The following is a 23,563-nucleotide window of genomic DNA, read 5'->3' as shown; positions in this document are numbered from 1 at the left end:
AATTTTTCAATTAGCTTTCCCTAACTTGCAGTGTCCTAAAAGATCACATTTTAAGTAGCAATAAGAAGCTTGGGAAGCACTGTAGGTTTGACAGGATTAACTGTTTCTATAGGTGTAATGTATGATACCTTCTTTCTGAAGAGGCTGGAGAAAAAAGCACCTTTTTTTCCTCTTTGCTTGCTACCAAGCATTTGTTACATGTTCCTGAAACTGGACAGCAAGCACTTGAGCCATGAGATTCCTCTTGTCTTAGCTCAGCGCCACATTTGTGACCTGTGTTGAAGGTACAGTCTGCTTTGATGGGACGATTGTCAACCATGTTTTCTCCCCTGCTCTGTGGTCGGCACTAACTAAATAGCCAGGTGCGGGAGTGGGACTTGCTTTCTCCCAGTTTCTTACTGAGGAAACGTGAAGGGAGCGACTTACCTGAGGGCATCTGAGGGAGCTGCTAGGTTGGGTCAGGAGTTGTACTCAGCTCTTCTGCATCCCTCTTCAGCCCGCTCACCTGGGACCGTTCTTCTTAGTTATCTGAAACTCAAGTAAACATTACACACAAAGCTACTCTTATAGAGCTATAAAACCTGTTGTCCAAATTGACTTAGAACAGGTTGAAACCAGAAAAAGCCTGTATTTTTTACTTGCACAGAGGGGGCTGAGGTTTTCTGAGCTGGACAGATGTGACTAAGATAGTCCTGGGTGTTTCAAGTACATGCTAGAGAAGTGGAAATACAGGAATAAATTATTTTTAAAGGGCAGATATTTTTCTCAGCTTTCCATAAGAAGTCCATAGCTTCTTCACTGATTAATTTGTATTAAAAATAAAAGTTTATACTACGGCTTAGATTAGGTGGGGTCCAACAAAGTGGACGAGGTCTATGCGAGAGAAACCTAAGTGCACACAGTGAATTCAGCAACCGGGAGTGTTTCTGTGTTTACTGACTGTTTTTTTTGTCCTTGATTCAAAGTTAGACTGTAGACTTGGAGGAATTAAATGTACATCCCTCTCTTCTGAGTGGAAATCAAATGAGGAGTGTTTTTGTCAGTGCCTGACAGCTATGAAGTGTCACCACTGTAAAATAGACCATCTTCAAAAGTCTGTGAAGAGCAGGGCTCAGCCAAATGTTCATATAGTAAATGAGCACTGAAATTTTTCCCCAGCAAACTTGGCTTGGAGGCATGTGTTTGGCTTTCCCACAAGAAAGAGGTAGGGAAAGAGAAAGAAGGGGACAAAGAAACCCCCTCGAGTTGAGGGTGGGTCATAAGGGGAGGAAAGACACAGGATGAGAGATGATGACAGTGTGGCTCTATGGGGTGGTAGTAGAATTAGCAGTTGAATTGGTCGGCTGTGTTCCTGTAGTCTTGCTACCCTGGTGGTAGTGGCAAGTAGGGCAGGCATCCTCAGTGTTGGGCTCGGATGGGTACCGAAACACAGAGGAGCTAAGGTAGCTTTGCTGCAAAGGGAAACAGTCAGGAGGCAGGTGAAGGGCAAGACAGCAAATACTAAAGCAAAGCATGAGGAAATTGTGGTTCTTATTGCCACCATACAAGCAAGTTCAGAAGGAGATTGTTCAAAAGAGGAGTTCGTGAGCATTGGTCATGACTGGACAGCTTGATCTGGACTCTGAATATCAGAAACTGGTAAGTTATGGCCAGGAAAGGGCAGGCTATATCCACCCTTCTCCATCCCTTGGTGCTTATAAAGTGCTGTGTTGAAGATGATATGTGGGACAAGATGGACTACTGTGTCAGGGTGACTCTTGTGTTCCTTTTGCATTTCCTGGCCCACAGTTGGACCTCCTTTGCAGGATTTCCATGTTCCTAGCATAGCGGGAGCTTTCAGGGTGGCCTATTGTGTAGCTGGTGTATTCATAATATCCACTGGATAAACATCTCCTACAGCATCTTGTCAAATGAGGCTGCAGTAAGCAACCACAGAATACCCACTGCCATTTGTGGGGGGGGGAGGGAGGATTTTGCCCTCGCTCCGTGTCCTGCAGAGCGTCTGCACACGGGACACTCCAGCGAGTCTTATGCTAAGTTTTATTTTTGCTTTTGTCTGGCTAAAAAGGTGTGGGCAATCAAGCATGCAAGTTCAGATGCCAGCTCTGTCACTCTTGCCTGTTTACCCTTTGGGTTCATTAATCTTTCTTGTCAGAAAAATCTCTGTGTGTGCCCGATGCCCTGAATAGTTGCATTTGGCTGTTTCAAAGGTGATCCTCCTGCCCGCTGGATGTGCTTTGGTTGAGGAGGATGAATGCTTTCTTTTTTTTTTTTTTTTTTCCCCTCCTCCTCCTTCTGCGTGCTGCATTCGACTGTCAGCATTCCTTTGCCTTTATCTGTGCGCTATTTAGGATGTCCATATAAAGTTGCTAAATGGAATTTTTATTGGCCAGCTTGGCTTAATAATCAAACAGTTTCCAGGCTGGTTCTGTCTAGTGCTGTGTGGATCCATTCTGAGAAAGAGGACTCGCAGTTGGTTTTTTTTTTTTTTTTGTGTGTGGTGGTTTTTTTTTTCTTTCCACAGACTTTTGTTGGGGATATTGCTTAGTATAAGGTTAGGGTTCAATTAATTGCTGGAAAGGCAAGCAGCCCGCTTGGCTAGATTAGGTCAGGCCTGAGTCATATTGGTCTGGAACACCAGCATCCTAATTTGAAATCAGTGTATCGTATCGGTGTACTGTGCAGAAAACCACAAAATGTGTAGTGCAAGCGGCCCTTGAAACGTAACACCAAAACAATAAAAAAGCAAGCAGGATATTGTGGTTGTGTAGCAAATAATAGGTGACCAAAAAGTAACTTTGAGCTTGAAATAATGATAATCTTCTATATTCAGAAGTTGCCTAGAATTCCTGATGGCTGACTAAATTCCAGCAATAGAAATCAGTTAAACTATTATAGCTTTTACCTTTTGAGCATGTGAAAGCATTCCCATGTTGAACTAAATTATTTTTAATCCATTGCAAATTGTTGACTTTCATTTCTTTTGTCCCAAAACTAAGTAGTCGTGCCTGCATTTAATGTGCGTTAATTACCAAAGACAATAAAAGTTAAAAAAGTAAACAGTCTATAAATCCTCTTTAAGATAGATGCAATTGCTCTATGAATCACCAGGCAGGAACTCTCTGGACCTGGGTGGTTACTACTTTGCTGGATGCTACCCTTGTTTGTAAAGCAGAGTTGCTCAAACTCTAGCCTAGGAGGAGATTGCATAAATTTGCTGTCGCTCAGGGAATGTCTGTTCAAAATACAAATTGCAGTGTATCATCACCCGCCCAGGTTTTTAGTGGTGCCCCTGAAGCTTTCGGTGAAGCTGGGGGACAAATTGCATCTCAGGAACTTAATGTGGGTTTCCAAACATTTGTTACCATTCTGTTCGCAGCCTGAGGTAGGGAAGAAGGGTTGTGGCAAGCTCTGTGCAAGGGGAGCACCGGGTCACACGCAGCTGTGCTAGGGATTTGCTTGTAAAATGTATTTTCATTTCAAGTAGTGATAGAGATGCTTGAGGAGCCCTTGTATGTATGTGTGCGATATTACAACATGACCAGACACATGGCTGGTCACCAGCTTTGAAGCTGTCTTGAACCCGTGCTGGTGCAGCTATGGCTAATGTTGAGAGCATGGAAGGAACAAGGTTTCAGCAAGTTACCAGCCTTTAAGACTAACGTTCAGCAATGCTGAATCTCATCCTGGTAAGGGAGGACTGCTATGAGACTGCCATCGCTGCTCTCCATTGCCACAGACGTTTTCTTTAGGCTCTTCCTTCCATCTGAGCCCTGTGGATGTCAAACCCTTGTCGGCTGAGGACCAGGTACTGCCCTGGTCAAGGTCAGACCATTCAATCAAATCATTGCAGAGTCTCGGCATCGGTACCCTCTGCCCGTGTCTCCAGCTTTACCACCAAGTGTTGACTTGGAAAGATGTAGTCTGACCTGTATTAATCTGCATTTCTGTCTGAGACAGATGAAAAATCTCAGTATTTCAGCTGTGTGTTTTGGGCTTCGCTAGTTGCAACGTGTCGTGGGAACTGGGAATACAGGTTGTTTTAGTCACACTTGCAGCCTCATTTCTTTACAGATTTAGATACACGAGTAAAAATGATCTGTTGCTGATTTAGTTTCAGCAGAAGATTGCAGTCTATGCCTGCTGGTGCTGACGAGTCAGTGATGCAGGATTCACAGACCATCTGTGTACCGAGATTTGAGTGACTTCTTTGCCCTCTTTGACGCCAGGGGGAGTATGGTTATCCTGCTCTAATTGCAGGGCTGAGATTGTAATTCACTGTTTCAGGAGTTTTGCAGATAGTGATGGTTGAAAACCTAGGGTAATCAAGGTTTGGAAGGTATTTTTCAAGGAAAAAATATAATCCAAGCAGCATGGTGCTATAAAAGTACAAGTATCTAAACCCTGCCTATACTAATGCCAATAAATTATGGGCACCATTAGCCACGAAGCAATGTATTTGCTGGAATAAGTTGTAGGAAGAACACATTTTTCAAAATCAATACCAAAAAAAGTATATATAAAGGAATTGTGAAGTATTATGACCAAATTCTCACTGATAGAGTTCCACAGAAAGGGAAAAAAACCCGTGTATTTATGAAGCTTGGCTGGGAGTCTTGTTTTGATAACAGTTCTGCGTAGTAAGTGCAGTTAAACATTCAGAGGTCAAGGGGAAAGCAGCTAGCGTAAAATACCGTTTTGATTGAGGTTTTTCATGGCGTAAGCTGAGTTCCAGGGCTTACATCAGATGACCCATATATCTTTCATCAAAGGATTTTATTTCCTCTTTGGCTTTTCATTTAATATTAACTCTGCCTCCGCTACAGTTTCTTTTTTTACCAGTGGGCAGAATCTGTTTCTAAGTCCATCCGAGGTGAATCTCTCCCGTCGGGAGGACACGCGCGGTGCCTGCTGTCTGCTGGGTTGCAGTATTGTTCCTACCCTGTGCAACGGGTTGGAAGAGTTTTTGAGTGCTTGATGCTCGTTTGGAGGGAACATGGCCGATGTTTTTATGTCCATCATTTTCTTTGGTCTCATTGGAACTACAAATAAACAGATCAGGATGATGAAAGAGTAGGAGTGTATCAGTCTACACAGGTGTCCCAAAAACCTGCTCATTCCTGAGATGCTCGCTGAATGGCCGGCAGTGCTTCTGGTTCTAACATTGCCTTCCTTTATAGTACCAGGTCATGCCACTTACTTCTCTGTCCCTGTTATCCCATCTGAGTACGGTCAGAGATGTGTTTTGCTGCCTCTTGGACGCTCATGGTCTCAAATACTAAATTAATTTTCTGTAATGATTAATTAGCCTCCTATTTGTATGGGAATGAACTGTAAGTGCACGAGATGCTTGGCTGTGTAAATTTGTTTGAGGCAATGAACTGTATCGCTCTGTAGCTGGTGAAATCTATCCCTGAACTGAGCCATCAACCAGCCAAGTACCTCACACAATATAGATATGCATGTACAACATATACATAGGTACATAGAAAACTAATTTTGTGAACCTGAGACTGATCTTTTTTTATGCTAATGCAACAGTATTGATTATGTGGGGAGATATGCAATCTCCATAAAAATTGCCAAGTAAACAGTATTAACATGTATCAGTGGGAACATTAGAAAGTCTCTTGAGTTAAAGCGTGGAAGACCTCAATTTCAGGACTGTGGTTTACAAAATCCACTTTTATTGTCCAGCAATCTTCAAAGGAAGGTCACTGTTATTTTGGTTTACATATGCACAAAGAGATGGGTTAAGATCTATGCATGTTTCCAGTGCTTGACTTGGTACTTCGTATGGTTTATTCTTCCCTTTCCCCATGCCCCAAGCCACTTGCTGCATTCAAGGGTCGTTTCCTGTTTGCAGGACTCCTATTGACATCAGTAGGAGTGTTGTGCAAACATTTGGGGCTTCAATATGGCCTCTGTTATCCTTCCCCCCCCGCCCCCTTTTTTTTTTTTCTTTCCCTGACAGCCAGCTGAATAAGCACAATTATCCCTGTGCTCTAGTGATATGGTCTGTACTCACGCAGGCAATCAGAAGAGCTGGGTTTCCCAAAAGAAAAATCTGCCTGAAATACGGTGCCCTCCTGACACATCTGCTGTTATAAGTCCTTGATTTCTAGATGCAGATCCAGAAATACAGCTTTTTTTTTTTTTTTTTTTTTGGTCTCTGCTGGTAGCAAGTGCTTAGAGGGAGATATATCTGCTTTGCAGTTTTCTGCAGGGCCAGTGCAGAGGAGACACTGGTTGAGCCAGAAAACCCAAACTGATCTTCTTGGTGCCTGCCTTGTCGTACTTGTGCATTTTTCAGTAAAAGGGAGGATAGCAAGACGAACAAGAAAAACTAGCTATAAGGTATACGTATGCTCCATTAATCCTAACAATCCTGTCCTGCCTCTGTACCGGCTGTAGGTTTATTGTACAAAGTTGGTCCTATACAATGAGCTTTTGTGCTGTCTTAGCCGTTTGTGCTTAAGGTATTGGGACAGCAGTCTCCTTTGTCTACTGTCAGCCTTGGAGGGAGATGTTATTTCATAAACCAGTTAGCCGAATTCTACTGAACTGGCTAAATTCCTTATGCTGAGGGTGGTGGTTGGGTGCTGGAGTATGAATTCCCTTCCCGAAATTGGTCCTTACACATCCTGTAATGCCCACTGCTGCTTCCACATGCATGTCTGAAGGGGTATTTATGCCCTGGGCAGCTGCATTCAAGGCATTATGGAACACATCTTGTATTTCTGGTTCACCGAAACACCTTACAGACCTGACTGTTCTCTGCAGAAGGCGAGATTTTGCCCAAGTGGCTGTCCTCTGCAGAATAGTGCCTAGATTTGTTGTGCCAGCAGCTCTTTACGCACCCGTTGCTTCAGCAGAAGGGGCAGAGGAAGGCAGTGCTGTTACAGCCCCGTGACACGGGGGGACAACTGCCTCGAACACCTTGGTGACTTTCTGAAGGGTGACCAGAAAACTGTAGCAGCCCTGGGAAGACGAGGCTGTGATCGATGCCCCAACTGAGAGCTTTTAGCTGCCAAAAGACAAACCTTCCCCTCAGATTTCTTGCTGTGCTTTAGTGCCTACTTGATTGCTGGGGGCAAATGCATTATGTTACCAAAAATGAGCTTTCCCTGATCAAACGTATGCTTTATTAGCCACGTAAATGCCAGCATGACTCTCTCATTGCTACAACGTATTAAACACCTTGGAAATGTTTCCTTAAACTCTAGGTCAGTCTTATGAAATCCGTCTACTTGAGAATAGGAAATTGGGAGAGTTTCAAGATTTAAACACAAAATATGTAAAGGTAAGGAGAAATATAGATTTCTTTTCTTCCTGCTACTACATACAGCCTCTAATGAAGGGCCTGACCTTGCTCACACTGAGACAATGGAAAATACTTTGCCATTGTTTTTAATGGGAGCCGGGCTGATGGAGTTGATGAGTGCCGGTTTCACGGGACTGTGCAGCTTGGCTTTACCAGGGCTTCAGGGGAACCTTTATTCTGTTTGTGATCACAACCCCAGAGTTTCACTGTGAATATTGGGTTCAGGGGAATCCCAAAGTTCAGCGGTGAACATGGTCAAAACCGCTGAGAGGCAGACTTGATTCCCTTCTTAACCCCAGCAACACGCCGGGGCTGTTACATGTCAAATGGAGGACCCTGGTGTTTACATCGTTCTGCCATGCACGTTCTGCATAGCTCCAGTTTACCGTGGTAATGGGCATAATTATGAACATACAGAACTTGGTTGGTTGGTTCTGGGGATTTTTTTGTTGTCGTTGTTTCCCACCTCCCCAGACATTTCAAATTCAAGAACTTGGGTCCGGATCTTGGTTCTGGATCCAACCATCAAGCCCTCCTCTCCCAAATTCTTGGCTGTTCTGCCTCAGGATTTCTTTTGAGAAGTGGGGGCTGGTTGCAAAATTTGGATTCCAATCTGGATTTCAAATATTGTCCAAGGTTAGGCAGTTCCCTGTTTGTCTTTTGGCCCATTTTGGGAAGCATGTAGATTGGGATTCCAATTTTGCAGGCGTTCCCACTGTGGCTTGCTTGCTTCTTAGAGCTAGGGTTTGATTTGGGTGTTTCTCAGGTTCATTGGCAAAAAACGTTCGCTCCCATTTGACACAGAAATCCCCAGCAGGAGCATGGACTCGAGAAACTGGGAAGTAAGGAGCCACTGACTCATGCTAGCGTAGCACTCTCAATGTACAAAAGGATATATTAGTTAGGGGTACTTTGGACTTGTCTGCCCCGGGGATTGCTCTTATTCCAGCCTTTTTACTCTGGTCGCTGATATGGCTGCACCATTGCAGGCTAGAGAGGAAAATTCTCCTGTTACAGAAGATTTCCTGTTCTACACTCATTTAACTGCATGGTGGGGCAGTTTACCAGCGTGCTGGAGCAAATCCAGTGACAACGACTGGCTGTTAATGGCTGGAATTAAGTTTAATTCCCACTGACAAGGTGTCTGGTCATGTCAGCTCCACCAGTGCAGGGACAGGTGAGCTGGCTTTCACAGTTGATAGTCAGGGTGGGATATACTGGGGTTGAGGCATGGTACAGACGCATTAAATGTTACCCCCATGTGAGCCATTTTGGGTGTGGAGGCAGTATAGTGATGTTTACATGGCATGACACCTGAGATTAGGTGGACATTGCTATAGTGCTTCCAGACGGAATCCCAGAAAGCTGTACAGAGATGCATTATGCAGCGTAGACATGCGCTGTGAGGGGGAAAGTGTGTTGCTCTCTCACTGAGGGGTCCCTTAGGAATCTGATAACCATGGTGATGGGTCTCTTAGGTGGACCCTCTGCTCTCCTCATGAATGGGAGGGAGAAAAATAACAGATCAGCTTTTGCTTCTACGCTGGAAAACCAAAGTCATCTCAAGAGAAGGGCCTTTGGATCACGTTGTTCATCTTGCCATCTTTTCTTAACAGAGCATAATTCGTGTAGTTTTCCATGATCGACGCCTGCAGTACACAGAGCATCAGCAGCTTGAGGGCTGGAGGTGGAGTCGTCCTGGGGACCGCATCCTTGATATAGGTGAGACTCTTTCATTATGGTTCCTGTGCAGTGTTTGGAAGTGAGGTGCTGAATGATGTATGGTGTTTTTTGTGTGCGTTTAGGTTTTTCATATCCTCTCTTAAGAATCCTGTATGTCTTTGGGTGGGAAAGAGATCTAGCACTATAGGTCCCAAATAGATATATCGTTGGTGGTTTGGCTTTTCACATGCGTCTTGTAATTGTATGGAAATGCTTTCTCTTCTTCAATTTAATATTTTTAAAATTTTAGGGGTTTTCTTCTACAGATATTCCGCTGTCAGTTGGTATCTTGGATCCCAGAGCCAGCCCGACACAGTTGAACACTGTTGAATTTCTGTGGGATCCATCAAAGAGAGCCTCAGCATTCATTCAGGTAAGACAGAAGTGATATTCCTGTGATAAACAGAATGGTGAGATATCTTACGAAGACGTGTAGAGTTAAGGTAGCCAGAACATGAAGAAGAGAGAAAGATGCTAGTGATAATATACAAACTCAAATGACAATCATGTATAATTAATTTGTAGGATACTTGCCAATCCAACTTGCTAGCTACTTGCTGGCTTTGGAGTACTATCTGCTGCAGCTATGATTTTCTTTTTAAAAAAAAAAATGGATGTTGCTTTCTAAGCATGGGCTTTGTCTGGAGGAAACTGTTCACAACCTGTTAGTTTTGCTTGCTTTCCTCTTTCGTGAGTGCGTCTCATCCCAAATGCCAACTGTCTGTTTTCAATCTGTGTGTGGGATTTACTTAAATCAAAGGATGCTTTTCCTGATGCCCTGCTTCTCTCTGGGCTCCTTGTTCTTCTAATTGTTTTGTCCTGAGGAACAAAAATTAAAACATTTTGAACTCTTCTGCCTCTCAGTTTCTCAGGAGCAGCCAAACCCGCATGTTCAGGCACCCTGCAAGTCTGGGGAGTCTGAAATTCAGATTTTCACAGCTTCCAACTGTCTCCAGAGATGAGCGCAGCTTTTGTTTTGCCAGGTACATTGCATCAGCACAGAATTTACTCCACGGAAACATGGAGGAGAGAAAGGGGTGCCCTTCCGGGTGCAAATCGACACCTTTAAGCAGAATGAAAATGGTGAATACACAGAACACTTGCATTCTGCAAGCTGCCAGATCAAAGTGTTCAAGGTATGAGGTAGTTTTAGCTTTGTCATCAACTGGATTAGACAAAGACACAGGAACGTACAGTTTTTAAATTGCGTAGGAGTGATGTAAATGGTGGGGTAAAAGAAGAACAGAGTTTTAACTGGGTATGCTGAAGATCTTAAACAGGGCTCTTGCACACAAAGTGACTTTGCTACACAGCAATTCTAGTTAAGTTCAAATGACCCAAGTGCTGCACAAAGACTTATGCCTGTCCATTGTGCCTTGAACACTATATAAAAACTGAGATCTGTGCTGTGTGGATGTAATAATAATAATAACCCTCCCAACAACTCAAACCTCGACTGGTTGGAATGGAAACCCATTGGAGCAGCATCAGTGCACAAAATAACTTTCTGTGGAGTACAGACAAGTAGTGTCTAGAAGGCATTGCCCCTCATTAGTTTGTGTCGTGAAGGTGATGTGTATTGCAAACTATGTCAAATGTGGTCCAGTTTCTTGGGTATATTGAGGCTAATGGTTTAAATCATTTTGAGTCAACGTATTACACTGATGATATTCAGGGTATCCACTGTATTTTAGTGCTCCTAGGCAAGAATGGGCATCTCCGGTTTCTTTGATTCAGTCCTTTATGAACAGTGAGATTATAACTTTGAGATCTTGAATACCCTTTGCTGGTTGCAGCAGAGTTCCTCTCCATGCTACCTGGAGGAGAGAAAGATGATTCTGTTCATCTCTGAAGTTCATCATTTGGGCATGGCAGACCCGTAGTCACTTAAAAACAAGCTTTTCATAGGCCTGTTTTCTTAAAGGATCTGCTGCTCCAGGCTTGCTTCTATGAGCAGTGTCTCTCCTGTTCCTGGAGAGATGGTACAAATACAAGTTGAAGTGCGTAACTCATAGGGCTCGTGGTCTGAAACAGTTGGTATTGAATCTCAGGACAGTGCTCAACCTATTTTGGAATCGCAATAAGCGTTAATGTTATAGATGTTATAGAAACAGTAGAGATGCTTGACTAACTTTTTTTTGTCTAGAAAATGCGAATGTGATCTTGTTCTATATGTAGACTTTCCATAAATCTTAAGGAGACCTTTGTGAACAGATTAGAAAAAAAAATAATAATCTGTTGGCCTCTGTCTCCAAACTTGTAATACTTGGCATAAGGGAAAGCTTGTGCTTGTGCTTATAGCCTAAAGGAGCAGACAGAAAACAGAAGACTGACAGGGAAAAAATGGAGAAGAAGACCACCCAAGAGAAGGAGAAGTATCAGCCTTCCTATGAGACAACTATTCTCACAGAGGTAAAGCGTTTATAGACACATGTCATACTACTTCAGCATGTTGGGAGATAGATTTGAGAGAAAGCGCCGTCTGACTGAGCCTTGGAGATTGCTTTGTGGAGACACGTATGCCCAGATCTGACTGAAACTGAGACCTGAGTGAAATTATTAAATGTCTCTCACAGTTGAAGTTTACAAAAGATGCCAAAGTCTTTTATGTTTTGAGGTATAAACCAACCCTTAATAGCCTAGGTTTAAAAGAAGTGTTTTCTGTCTTCTACAGCGCTGTCAGGCACTTGTCATGGTCCTTAGATTCCACTTGTATGAGGTATTTTCTTCAGAACTGTCTGGCAAAAGCTCATGTTGGAGATGGGGCACTTGAACAAATGAATAGGCTGTCTGATTAAATTATTAATCTGTTTTTCTGTGGGTGTGCCTATTGAGGCTACAGTTACATACTAGATCTCAGAATATTCTGGTTTGTACTCTAGGAAAATCCTGAATGTCTTATATTCTGGTGCATCTGGTGTAGAGATATGTGTGTTTCTACCCCTTGCTGCCATTACTTAGATGTATATTTAAGCTTACCCCAGGCTGCAGAATTACTAAGCAACAGGGACTCAAGACAGTGGTTTAAAAGTGCTGTTCCGTTTCCCTATGGGGATGTTTTGTTGTTTGATTCAGGATTTAGTTCTCTTTTTTTTTGAAGTGGCTTGCTGGATTTCTAAAAATGAGGGCTTTTTCTTAATTTAAATAAACTTCCTGTTTGTGAGATCCAGTCCCTCCCACTCAATTTCCTTCAAGTTGCCAGGAGTGACCAGCGTGTTTTCTAATTTAACGTGGTGGTTGTTAACGAGGCTCTTGTGTGCACAGACCTAATTCTACAGAGTTGGCAGATCCCAAACTCTTCCTGTGAGCTCTGATGCACTTTGACATATTGGATGGGGAAATGTGGGTTGCCAAAGAGTTAAATATTTGCTAGAGCTTGTGGAGATGATAAAATATTTGCTAGTATTTGTGGAGATGATAAAACTCCAAAGCTACGCTTGTCTTCTTTTTATCATTGCAAACAAGGATCCTACAGAGCATTTTCTTGAGCTCGTGGTGACGGGGGGTTCCACAGGGCTAGATTTCTCCTGCTGATTACAGTGGCTTAAATTCAGAACAGAGTCACGAATTCTAGCTGGGTTACTCTGGTTTTACACTACTGTAATGGAATATGGACTTTGACCTATATTTGTGAAGACTTCTAGTAGCTTTTTGTCTGTCTGTCTATCTTAACTTTTCTCCCTGTAATACCCATTATAACTTGACTAATAGCCAGAGGTTTTAACAGGCTGGTTCAAATTCTGCTCTTTCACTGGTATAAACCTGAAGCAATGCCACTGGAGCGTATTTGTCACTCTTGCCTGGATTTAATTAGGGATTTATAATTGAGACCAGGGGTATTTCTGTATCATTGCTGCCTTCAGTCTGAGCTGACTTACTGGCGTTGCTCTGACTTACAGCTGTGCACACTTTGGCCCAGTGTTATTTGGGGACAGGCTTTGTGAAATGGGAGAAATGTGGAATGCACAACTGGAATCAATCTGGCCCCCTGACAGCCCGCTTGGAGAGTGGGGTAGAAAATCCATGGCCCGTCTCCTCCTCCCAGCAGGAGTGATGAGCTGAAGTTAGTGGCGTGGCAACAGCATGAATGTGGTATGAGAAGAGAATCGAATCCTTTATTTCCATCCTTATGAAAGTATCCCCGCTGCCTTTCTTCCAACAGTGCTCTCCCTGGCCAGATGTGCCTTATCAAATGAACAATGCTCCATCTCCAAGCTACAACAGTTCTCCCAACAGCTTCAACCTTGGAGATGGGTATGTAACAAATAAATGCTTTATCTTTTCTGTTGATACGGTAGCTTTTGTGTGTCCACGCATTTCATACCCTGGAAGAAAAGGTCAAGGACCACCCTTCCTAGAAAGGGGGAAATATTTCCCACACGGACTTTTAAGATCTTCCAGCCAGGAATTCCCTGTAATGCAGAGTACTATTTGTATGTTCACTGCTTATGGGAGGAGAGCATCAGAGGACCACCAGGGCAGTTTCTGCCGTGAATTTGCTCTCTTACTCTTCTGTAGGGGTCAGAGAACACACCATGTCCTGTACCAGCAATTCCCAGTATCTCCTGACAAGAGCATTAGAGGCTTTCAGCCTTCAGCACATCTTCAGAGTTGGTATTTCTTTCTGTTTTGAGGTAGTTTGGGGTGCTGAATTCCCAGTTGAATGGGGGGTAACGAAATCCTCTCTGGGGCAAACAGCTTGGGTTTTGAGAAGCCATTCTAGATCAAAGGACTAACAGGAAGCATGGCTAATTCATTAATATAGCTGTCATAAAGAAACAGTTTTAGTGGTCCTGGAACACCCGAGATGATAGCTGATGACAGAAATATACAGCAGGGTCCCTTGGTACTTCTGAGTTCTCCCTGCAACATGCTTTCCCCTAGGAATTTGGCTTAGGCCTTTGTTTTCCTCCTCCAGGACTCTGCAGCCTTGTTGCCTTTCCACACAGCTTATTAATGAGTCAATGTTGTATCACAAATTCTCAATGAGCGACCTCAACCTGTGAATAAGGACAAACACTGAAAAGACAAAAATTGGTGTTCGCAGAGATCTGTTGAGCATTTTCTTCCAGTGGGAAGTATTCCAGTACTTTTGGGGAAAATCTTTGACATGTTGAAGTCCTGTCTATGTTTTAGCAGGGTTTAGTAGAAATGTGTTTTTGTGTAATATAGTTAAATTGCAATTTACTGTGTTTAAGATAACACCAGGGTTGAATTATAAGGTCCTTTATTCAATTTTTGTGAAAAATCATTATAAGACAGTGAATTTAGTTAGGGGATTTGAGTTCACCACCCTGTAGGCCACAACTTCCGTGCTTAGATGGTGTCTCATTAGTGAGTCACCTGTATGGAAAAGTTTGAATGAGGTCAGTAAACTGAGGTTTTTCTCTCAGTGAGCAGGATCTCAAATGACCAACAAAGGGCTCAAATAGAGATATTTTATTTTTTTCTTTTCTTGGTCCAGATTTTGGACATCTTTTTCAAAATATGAGAGAGAAGCCAAGTTGGTATGTAACTTGTGGCAGTTGAATCAAATGGAGGAGGGGGAAGAGGATGGACATTGCAATGTAAAATTTAAAATAATATGTTTTTTCTCTTCCAACTTTATATAATTTTTTTTAGCAACAGTTCTCCAACCCACCAAGTGGAGCTCCTGCCTCCCAGCAATGATGTAAGTACTTGAGATCATGTTAATGTGGTGCTTTTCTTTTTTAGGACACTGGTGAACAGTTCATTTCAAGACCTTCTTATTCTTTTTGCAATGTAGCATCTCCTTCCTTCTGCTTCTATTCAAGATGCCCAGCAGTGGCTTCATCGTAATAGGTTCTCTCCATTCTGTAGACTCTTCTCAAGTTTTTCGGGTGAGTTTAAACCATCCAATTATTTTGTCTTTATTCCCTTTTCTAAGTGCAGCTCATGCTTCATATCAATAGCATCTGCTGCTGGCCACTGTTGGTGGGATCCCTGGTTTGATCCAGTGTGGTTGTTCTTTTGTTCTTAGTTTAGTTAGCATTTGCCAAAACATTTTGTAGAAATATAGAGTAAGTGAAGACAGAAGAGAATAAGCTAAGATGGAAGAGACTTCTTGAGTTCATTGGGTGCAACCCCTGCTGGAAGCAAGTCTAGGGCCTTGTGCAGTTGCGTTTGAATATCTCCAAGGTTGGAAATCCCACAATTTCTCTGAGCAACCTCTTCAAATACTTGACTACTCTCACAGTGAAAAAGTTTTTCCTTATACTTAGTCGATGTTTCTCATCTTCTGTCTGCTGCCTCTCATCCTGTCCCTGTGCACCTTTGAGAAGAGTCTGGCTCCATCTGCAGCTCCACCTCCACTGTACCCTTCCATTAGGTAGTTGTACAGAGCAGTAAGATGGTGGAAGGGGGAATTGCTAAAGATGTTGAAACCTTGAGGAGCCTCTCTCAGACTTGCAACGTGGTTAAATAACCTGGTGAACATGACAGAGAAAATTGGGCCATTTAATGGCCAATGTTAAATATCTAGCTTGTCTCTGAGTTGGCTAGAATATCTTCCAGTGCAGCACTGCTCTTTTGGCAGCTTCTAGCTCTCTGTTTCACAATGAATGATTTGCAGTGTCCATCTCTCTGAATTCACACCTTCTCTAGGCAAATCTGTCTGATTTAGCTTTGTGGATTCTCTCCCCCTGCCCTTTCCCACTGCCCATACATGCAATTTGAAAGCTAAGATTTGCCTAACTTCTGAAAAAAAATCAATTTGAAATATGTAGGTGCTGACTTACTGAAGATGTCCAAAGAAGATTTTGTTCAAATCTGTGGGCCTGCTGATGGAATTCGGCTCTTTAATGCAATCAAAGGAAGGTTTGTACGTCTTCCTTCCTATTTTTTTTTTTTGTTATGGCAGCATCCCTTGATAATTTCAGCGTTAACTAGAAGTTAATCTTGGAGCTGTGGCATTTAGACCTCCTTTTAACACTTCAGAGAGGTCACCTCCGAGGCTGGAGATCATGATGGTATTCAAATCCAAGCACAGCTCAGAAATGTTGCTGAACTCACACCTGAGTTAGAAATGAAGCAGCATAATGTGTATCTCCAGTGGTTTATTTGCTACCAGCTGATAGCTTCCATCCGCTTGATATGAGATACAGCCTACAATATCCTGTGTTGCATCTCCATCACAGGTAACAACCCAACCAACCAACCCCTGGAGCCTCAAATGATTCTTAAACTTTCTTTTATTGCAATAACATCATAAATTCTCCAGCTGGGCAGGATTCAAATCAGTAAAGGCAAGTACGATGAGCTGCTTGGCAAGTGCTGAAAACTATTTATTCTTATCTGATTCTGAAGAGATTAAGGTGCTCTGCACTGTACCACAACCTCCCAGGGGGCTCTTACTAGACCTCCTGAGACATCTAGTCACCAGCATCAAGACTATCCCTTAGTTGGTTATTCATGCACAGCCTGAATGATTTCATCTCTCGGTGTTTGCTAGATGACTGGAACAATTTTAGATCGCCTAAATATTTTTTTAATACTGTTTTTTAATAATCCATAGAAATGTAAGGCCCAAGATGACAATTTATGTCTGCCAAGAACCAGAGCAAAACAGGTCCCATCTCCACCAAAAACGAGAAAATGGAGACGGCAGTCTTTGTGGTAAGTTTTTATGGATTTTGTTAGACACTTACCTGGTGAGAATGCTGCTGTATGCCTGAGCTCCTGCGTGGGACAGCTTGGTGTCCCGCATGTTTAAAGAGGTCCTGTTTGTCCCAATTCTGATGCTTAGGTTAGTTTCAGGGCTACAGGATCCAACTTTTAGCATCTGCCTGGGGAACAGACCCAGCTTACAAGCCATCTGCAGAATACCACAGGGAAGTCTCTATTCAGTTCTTAATAGGGAACATAGCATTAAAAACTATCTTCCCATCCACAATTTGCTTTAGATACGGCTTGTTTGAAAATATTCTGGGAAATGGAAGGTTTGTATATCTTTAAAGTGAGATTCTAATTCTTGGAAATTCAAAACTTCTGGGGACTCGCTGTTCCCTGATGACATGATGTACAATCGAATGAGAATAGAGATTGTCCTTAGTTCTTGTGCGTAGCATTAACCAGGCACAACTTTTCTACCTGGTTGTTTCTACCATTTGGATAGGATTTAAAAAAATAAAACTGACATCTACAGTTATTTGATACATTGTAGTCTTTAGTTTGTATCTATGGGGTAGCGGGATAAAATCTAATAAAATCCTACTTTTAAGTTACATCATATCATGTGTTTTACTGCTTAATTGGAACTACTTTAAAACGTCAAAATCAGTGAAGTAGATCATCCAAAAATTTTAACATCTTTAGTAGAGGGGTTTTTTAGTGCCTCATGACACAAGTTGTCATTAGTCCCTGTGTTTTCTTCTGGGCAAAAGTGACCTGTGCTTTATTTGCCCACGACATCCAAATAACTGGGTATTTTTCTACAAATCATCACGCTGGATATTTGGGGGATGCTTTAAAGGTACTAAGCTTGTCTACTTACTGTCAAGATTTGAACATTGGCCTTAAACCCGTTTGGTTGCTGATATTGAGCATCTTGGTGCAATCTGTAGTTGCTATTCTGTAATTACTCTGTAATTCTGTAATTACTTTCAACTTGTTGCAGTATATCATGCAATCTTCTTGGAAGAATTGACCACGCTGGAATTAATTGAAAAGATTGCAAACTTGTACAGCATTTCTCCACAGCAGATAAACCGAATCTATCGGCAGGGACCCACAGGGATCCACGTGTTAGTGAGCAATGAGGTAAGGGGTTAAGGCAAACTCTTCCCGGGGCTGTAACGGTTGTCTGACTTCTGAAGTTAGAACGACCTTTTAAATTATGGAATGAATCTTCAAGGAAGCAAAGTTACTAATCCCAACAACTTAAAGCAAATACTTAAAGCAAATCATTCATGCATACCATTTATTTTGGTGTGGTTTTAAGATCTTTGCTTTGTAGAAGAGGGTGGTTTTGTTTGGTTTTTTTTGAAAGCAAAACAATACACAACAAAATTAGCCATTTCCTTTTCACATTGGTTACTGAAAAGAATTCTGAAGTGAGGATCTAAAGTAAGAACTCTTAAAATTGAATAGGAAAGTTTCCTGAAGAAGGCAAGTTTGAAAATTTTTAAGTCAATTAATCTTAGATCTTGGACAGTGATTACAGCCAGTGGGTCAGAGTCAGTGCTGTGTAAGTGCGCACTATGATTTCATGGACCTCTGCTAGCTGTTTGTGTCCCATTATATGATGGCTTAATTGAGTCCATTCCATTAACTTGCAGGTTAATAGTGAGTTGCCCTTCTTCCTCTTCCCCCCCCCCCACTAAATTACTTACTCATTCATTTATAAGAAACATTGTTAAAACAAATGAAGCAGAGCGTAGGTCTCAACTGGAGCCTAAATTGAAGGCTGTCATGCTTATTCCTAAAGTCTCCTTGCTATTTCAGCCTGATTAAATCTGAAACCTTGATGCTTTATGGATGTAAAGCGCTTGGAGGCAACTCTTGGTAGGGGAATTGCCCGAACCAGCTTGGGTATAAGGCTTTAAGTATTTATTTAAGTCAATTATTAACAATGTCTATTACTTTTTTTATAATTTTTTTTCTTGTTCTAGTACTATAGTGGCAAGAGTGAGGCACTCTATGAATGTACTTCAAGCATCATTAGGCACAGACACACAGGCTGGCCAGTGAAGTCTGATTTGCAGGAGCAGGGGGTGGATGTTAAACCCAAAAGAGAATAGGGAGATTAGACTAAGTTGAAAAGAATGTTTGGTGTCAGAATTTACAGCTGGAAAGTGCTCTACTTGAATGATATTCAATAGCTAGGACAAGGTTTTTGCGTAAAGCTAGATTTTTCTGAGCTGATCAGAAAGTTTCTGGTCACCTCCCCTGTCTCCCACACAGCTTCTACTCCAGCTGTAGGAGAGACCTTCTGAAGGTAATTCACCTCCTCTGTCCCCCACAGCTGCTCTAAGATGGGAGGAAGCATTGACTAAGCACGAACCTTCCATGGCTGTTTCAGATTGGATCTGAAGTCAGCTGAATCTCTTAACTCACCTCTTTAATTAGGGGCCTCACAGAACCTACATGTGTTCTGAAAATCTAGTTGTTTCTCATGAATAACTCAAATAACTTTAGATACTGATCTTGCTTCCCATGATCTGCCTTGTCTCTCATAGCAGTTTCATTAAGATTCCTTTGCCTTGACAGAATACGAAGAGGTAAATTATGCCTGCAAGCACAGCATCTATACACTAACGTCTGGTCGAAATAAGCAGGTGGACTCTGCCGAGATGACTTTATTCAGCAAGGAGCCTGTTGCTCAGGGATGACCAGCTCTAGATATTATCCCAGACGCTAATGTGAGCTCGGCTGAGCTTCTTGGTTCAGCTGAACGTGTCTTACCATTATTAGATTTTTAGGAGGGCTGCCTTCATCCAGTCTAAACTGGCATAGCTTCATTGAAAGCAATTAAGAGCATGCTTTTTAATAGACTAGGTGGTGTGGTATCAAGAACTGCAAAGAGGATGGTAAAATGGTGAACAAGCCAGATCAGTACCAGGCAAGCACTTTAGTATAAGCTTCTCTTAAGCACATTAGCAGCTGCAAGGACCTTAATTAATCAGTCATGTACTTTAATAATCTTACGGGCAGGGTTACTCAGGACTGTGTAGGACTAGACACCAAATGTTGTTTGATAACTCTCCTCTTGAATTAAATTGCTAAAAATATTGTGTGTTGGCTTCTTTCCTCCTGCCCTTCAGATGGTGCAAAACTTCCAAGATGAATCTTGTTTTGTTATCAGCACATTAAAAGGTATGTATTGCTGCCACTATTACATGTAGTTCTAAAGATAATTTCTCCCCTCAATTGCACTAAACGTTATCACAAACACAGTGCTGTTATCCTGAAAAGATAAGTAATCTAATTTGGTGTAAGTCAAGGTGTTGCATCAACTTTACACTATGATAGACTGATCTCTGCTTTCATCTCAGCTACCCTGTAATAAAATTTTCATAAATCCATTGATAACACTGACATAAACGAGGAGAAAACCTTCTAGTAAAATGATAAAAGATGACAGTTAGTATGTTGTATTTCTTTATGTAAATACTTTCACCTAGATGTTCAATATTAACTTTTGTGAATGGGTTGTGGAACAAGAGTACAAACTATTGCAAACTACCTAAGAAGAAAATCTCGAGTTCTGTGTCTGTGCGGTTTTCTAAAAGCAATGAAAAAATGCTTTGCATTTCTTTGTTACAGCTGAAAGCAATGATGGATACCACATCATTTTAAAATGACCGTGCTGCACAGAAAGACTTTAACAGCCTAAAATTTAGTGCCTCACTGAGATTGCTACAACCTAGACTGGAAACATGAAGAACCTTCTGGATAAAATGCTCCTATGAACTAAGAATTACCAAACAGCTTAAGGAAAAAGTTGCTTTTACAGATATACATTTTTGGTGGTGTGTGGTTTTGTTTTTGTTTTGTTTGGTTGTTTTGGTTTTTTTTTTGTTTTGGGGTTTTGTTTTTTTTTTGAAGCTGGAGCTGAGAACATCCTCAAAGCTTGTACATGTTTCTTCCTCCCTCCCTTCCTCTTCAGTCTTAAAAATTGTCGAGGTTTCTGCTTATTACTTAAAAACATCTGCCTTCTACTAAAGGGAAATGAAAGATAAACAAAACCCAATTCTGTAGACCCCTCATGGTTGGGTGAATTGATTTATTTACTGTTATGAGTGCTCTCTTGCTTTCAACACACACCCTGTTGCTGATGGACATAGGCTCCCTGGGGCTCCTCTTTTACTCTTTGAGGTGGAAGGCTCGGGGCTTCATCTGAAACCAGACTGGGCGATGCAGAGCATGGATTTGGTGTCCAGTCCTCACACAGAGTGTCAGCCCTGGAAGCCCACACTTAGCTGCTTTCCATCTGTAGATGTGCTCAAAGTCCAGAGACCTCGGTCCATCCTGATAGAGCTTCTGTAATACCAATCCAACAGAACAATTTTGCGGGGTTCAGGGAGGAACAGACAACCAGAGGCAAGCAGTTCAGTACCATATGATATCTTCAGCTTTAGAATAGTCTCCTTGAGTATGGAGTATATGAAGGTTTTCTGAGGAAATATTTTGAACATTGAAAAGTTACAGAGCTCATGACAAATTCATACTATGGATTTATTCTACTCTGCAAAGCATTGATTAACCGCTATCTTTACTGTAACTGGGAATTAGGTTATGACCTTAATGATTTTTCCTCCTGTTGCTCACTGAAGTAAGTAAAACTGAATTTTGATTGAGTTGAGGTAATGGATCATAGTTGCTGCTTCTTATATTCTTGCTGTTTCACTTTTGACTTCTGTTTCAAATATCTGCGACTATGGTCAACTCCACCCTCCCTTGGTCTTTTTGGGACACCATCCAGGCTCCACTAAGCTGAAAAAGTGGCTTCCACGGATGTCAAAGGCAAACTGGATCACACCCTTCTTGCATGTATGGAGTCATTTCACTGTTGGAGGCTAATTAATAAGGCTGTTTCCCAAACTGAATGTCCATATAGCATCAAATTTAATTTCATCCTGAATTGAGATGGAAAGATGAAATACCAAAAATTTTCTTGGAATGGAAATTTTTCAAAAAATGAGAAATTGTCAGCTGGAAAATGCTGAATAAAATGTTCTAGCCTTTTGAAATGGAAACGTTTAATTAAATCCATTTGGCCCGTAAAGCAGCATCAGTTTGAGCTACTGTTGCAGACCTCAGAAATTACCATTCAAGTGCCTTGTGCGCCGTGTCTCCCTTGGGGCCCAGCTCTTTGGCTGGGTTACAGATCCCATGATGCTCTTACCGTGGGTTAGTCAAAGGGGGAATGCGTCATGAAGGCTGGAGGGGTGCCCAGGAGCCCAGCCTTCTGGGAAAGAAGAGGACATGGAGCCTGTGAATTACAGCTCCCAGCTGACACGGGAGGAATTCAGACAGACACGGACTGATATTTTTCTGACAAAAACGATGTGTTTCAAGTTTTCCCAACAGAAATGAAAAGCAAAATACTGAGAAAAGCAACCTTTTTTTCATTAAAAGCATCAAGTTTTGCACAAAAAAACCCACCCATCCCCACTGATTTTTTTTTTTTTTTTTTTACACCAAAAATAATACTAGAATAGAAAAATCGTGTTACAATGGGAAAACCTTCAGCCAACTCAGCTAATTGAGTAACATTGCCTACTTAGGCACGATCTTCCTCAACTGGCTGTCTTGGATGCTCCATGAATTGTAGTGTTTCTCCAAAAAGGATGCCCAGGCTTTGGGGCGTGGTGATTCCTCCCCATGACATGGAGGAGCTTGAGGTTTCTTGGTTGAGAACCAGGTTGTGTACATGGTCTCCTAGAGCGAGGGAGGTCAGACAGAGGGGCTGGGGGGAGCTTTGGGGGAAGATATGCCTTTTGTGGAGAATAGGAAACGCTATCTTTTTGAGAGGAAGGTGAGGCCATGCCAAGCTCCACTCTGCCTTGGTCCCTGTGTCGCCTCCCTGGTTCTGCAGCCTGCTTTGCACTGGTGTGCATGTAGAGGGGGGCAGCTGGGAAGCCCTGGGCACTGAGGCATCCCGTTTGTGGCCACACAGTTACAGCTGCCTTCCAAAAAGGGAATAAATTCCAGCCGGTTTTGTGAGTAGGTGGGACCAATGTGCCCCCGCGTATCGTGAGCTGTTTGGTTTATTTAGTGGAAGGTCTTTGGAAGATGTACGTTGGCTGTGCTTTTTCATCTTGTTTTGTAATACTGGCCTAATATCTGGTGTGGCTGTTGTTGGTATGCAACTCAGAGAGGTGAGTCTGACCTGATGAGAAGGGTTTAAAAAAGACCTTGAAGTTGCCAGGAGCGTGGCCTGTGCTGTATCCACTTACACGTGATAGCCAGGGGGCACAGCAATACTGAAACAGAGCAATGTGAAGAAAGGCTAGAGGTAGCTTTCCTCCCAGAGTTAGGGACTAAGAACTGTTTGCTTATTTAGAAAAAAAAAAAAACAACAACAAAACTTGATTATTTAAAAAACAAATCTTGCCCATAAGGAATTATAGGCAGAACTTCAGTAGTGTTTCAGTAGCAATTGCTTGATTAATTTTGAATAAAAATAACTCTCCAACTCGTTATATTTAGATTTTTAAAAATAAAATAATTTTATACTTGTATGAGGGTGAATTTGACAATATACCTTGTTTTCCTTTCCATGCTGTAAGAAGGTATACCAGAGTAAATAATCGCATAGATTATAAATATTGTCCTACTGGGTGGGCTCTACTGTTCTATCTATGTTAGCCTGTTTGTAAAGCTGTATAACTTTAATGTGTGTGTAAGGTCTATGCTTACCTGACAGAGTAGTTCTAGACCTTGTTGAACCTCTCTAGTTCTAGCAGAAATTTGAAGGATTGTGCTTGGTAACACACACGCCCGTGAAGATGCAGGGCAGCTAGTTTGGTGTCTAGGAGAATTCCAAGTTGCTTC

General features: G+C 42.1%; 1 protein-coding gene across 2 annotated transcripts in view; it reads left to right on the top strand.

The window, feature by feature from the left end:
• The window catches only part of TFCP2L1 (transcription factor CP2 like 1), a 34,077-nt gene extending 11,656 nt beyond the window's left edge, over positions 1–22,421 (top strand). For both annotated transcript variants that reach the window (XM_074594261.1, XM_074594262.1), the window contains exons 3-15: positions 7,227–7,303; positions 8,941–9,046; positions 9,313–9,419; positions 10,030–10,182; positions 11,348–11,458; positions 13,209–13,300; positions 14,669–14,717; positions 14,814–14,907; positions 15,793–15,883; positions 16,581–16,681; positions 17,682–17,824; positions 19,828–19,879; positions 20,330–22,421. In XM_074594261.1, the coding sequence (XP_074450362.1) occupies positions 7,227–7,303; positions 8,941–9,046; positions 9,313–9,419; positions 10,030–10,182; positions 11,348–11,458; positions 13,209–13,300; positions 14,669–14,717; positions 14,814–14,907; positions 15,793–15,883; positions 16,581–16,681; positions 17,682–17,824; positions 19,828–19,879; positions 20,330–20,367 (1,214 nt within the window). In that variant the 3' untranslated portion in view covers positions 20,368–22,421. The remainder of the gene's footprint in view (positions 1–7,226; positions 7,304–8,940; positions 9,047–9,312; positions 9,420–10,029; positions 10,183–11,347; positions 11,459–13,208; positions 13,301–14,668; positions 14,718–14,813; positions 14,908–15,792; positions 15,884–16,580; positions 16,682–17,681; positions 17,825–19,827; positions 19,880–20,329) is intronic.
• Positions 22,422–23,563: the final 1,142 nt, after the last annotated feature.

This window comes from Larus michahellis, chromosome 7, assembly GCF_964199755.1.
Source record: "Larus michahellis chromosome 7, bLarMic1.1, whole genome shotgun sequence".
Lineage (NCBI taxonomy): Eukaryota > Metazoa > Chordata > Aves > Charadriiformes > Laridae > Larus > Larus michahellis.
This window is presented reverse-complemented; position numbering and strand designations above follow the sequence as displayed.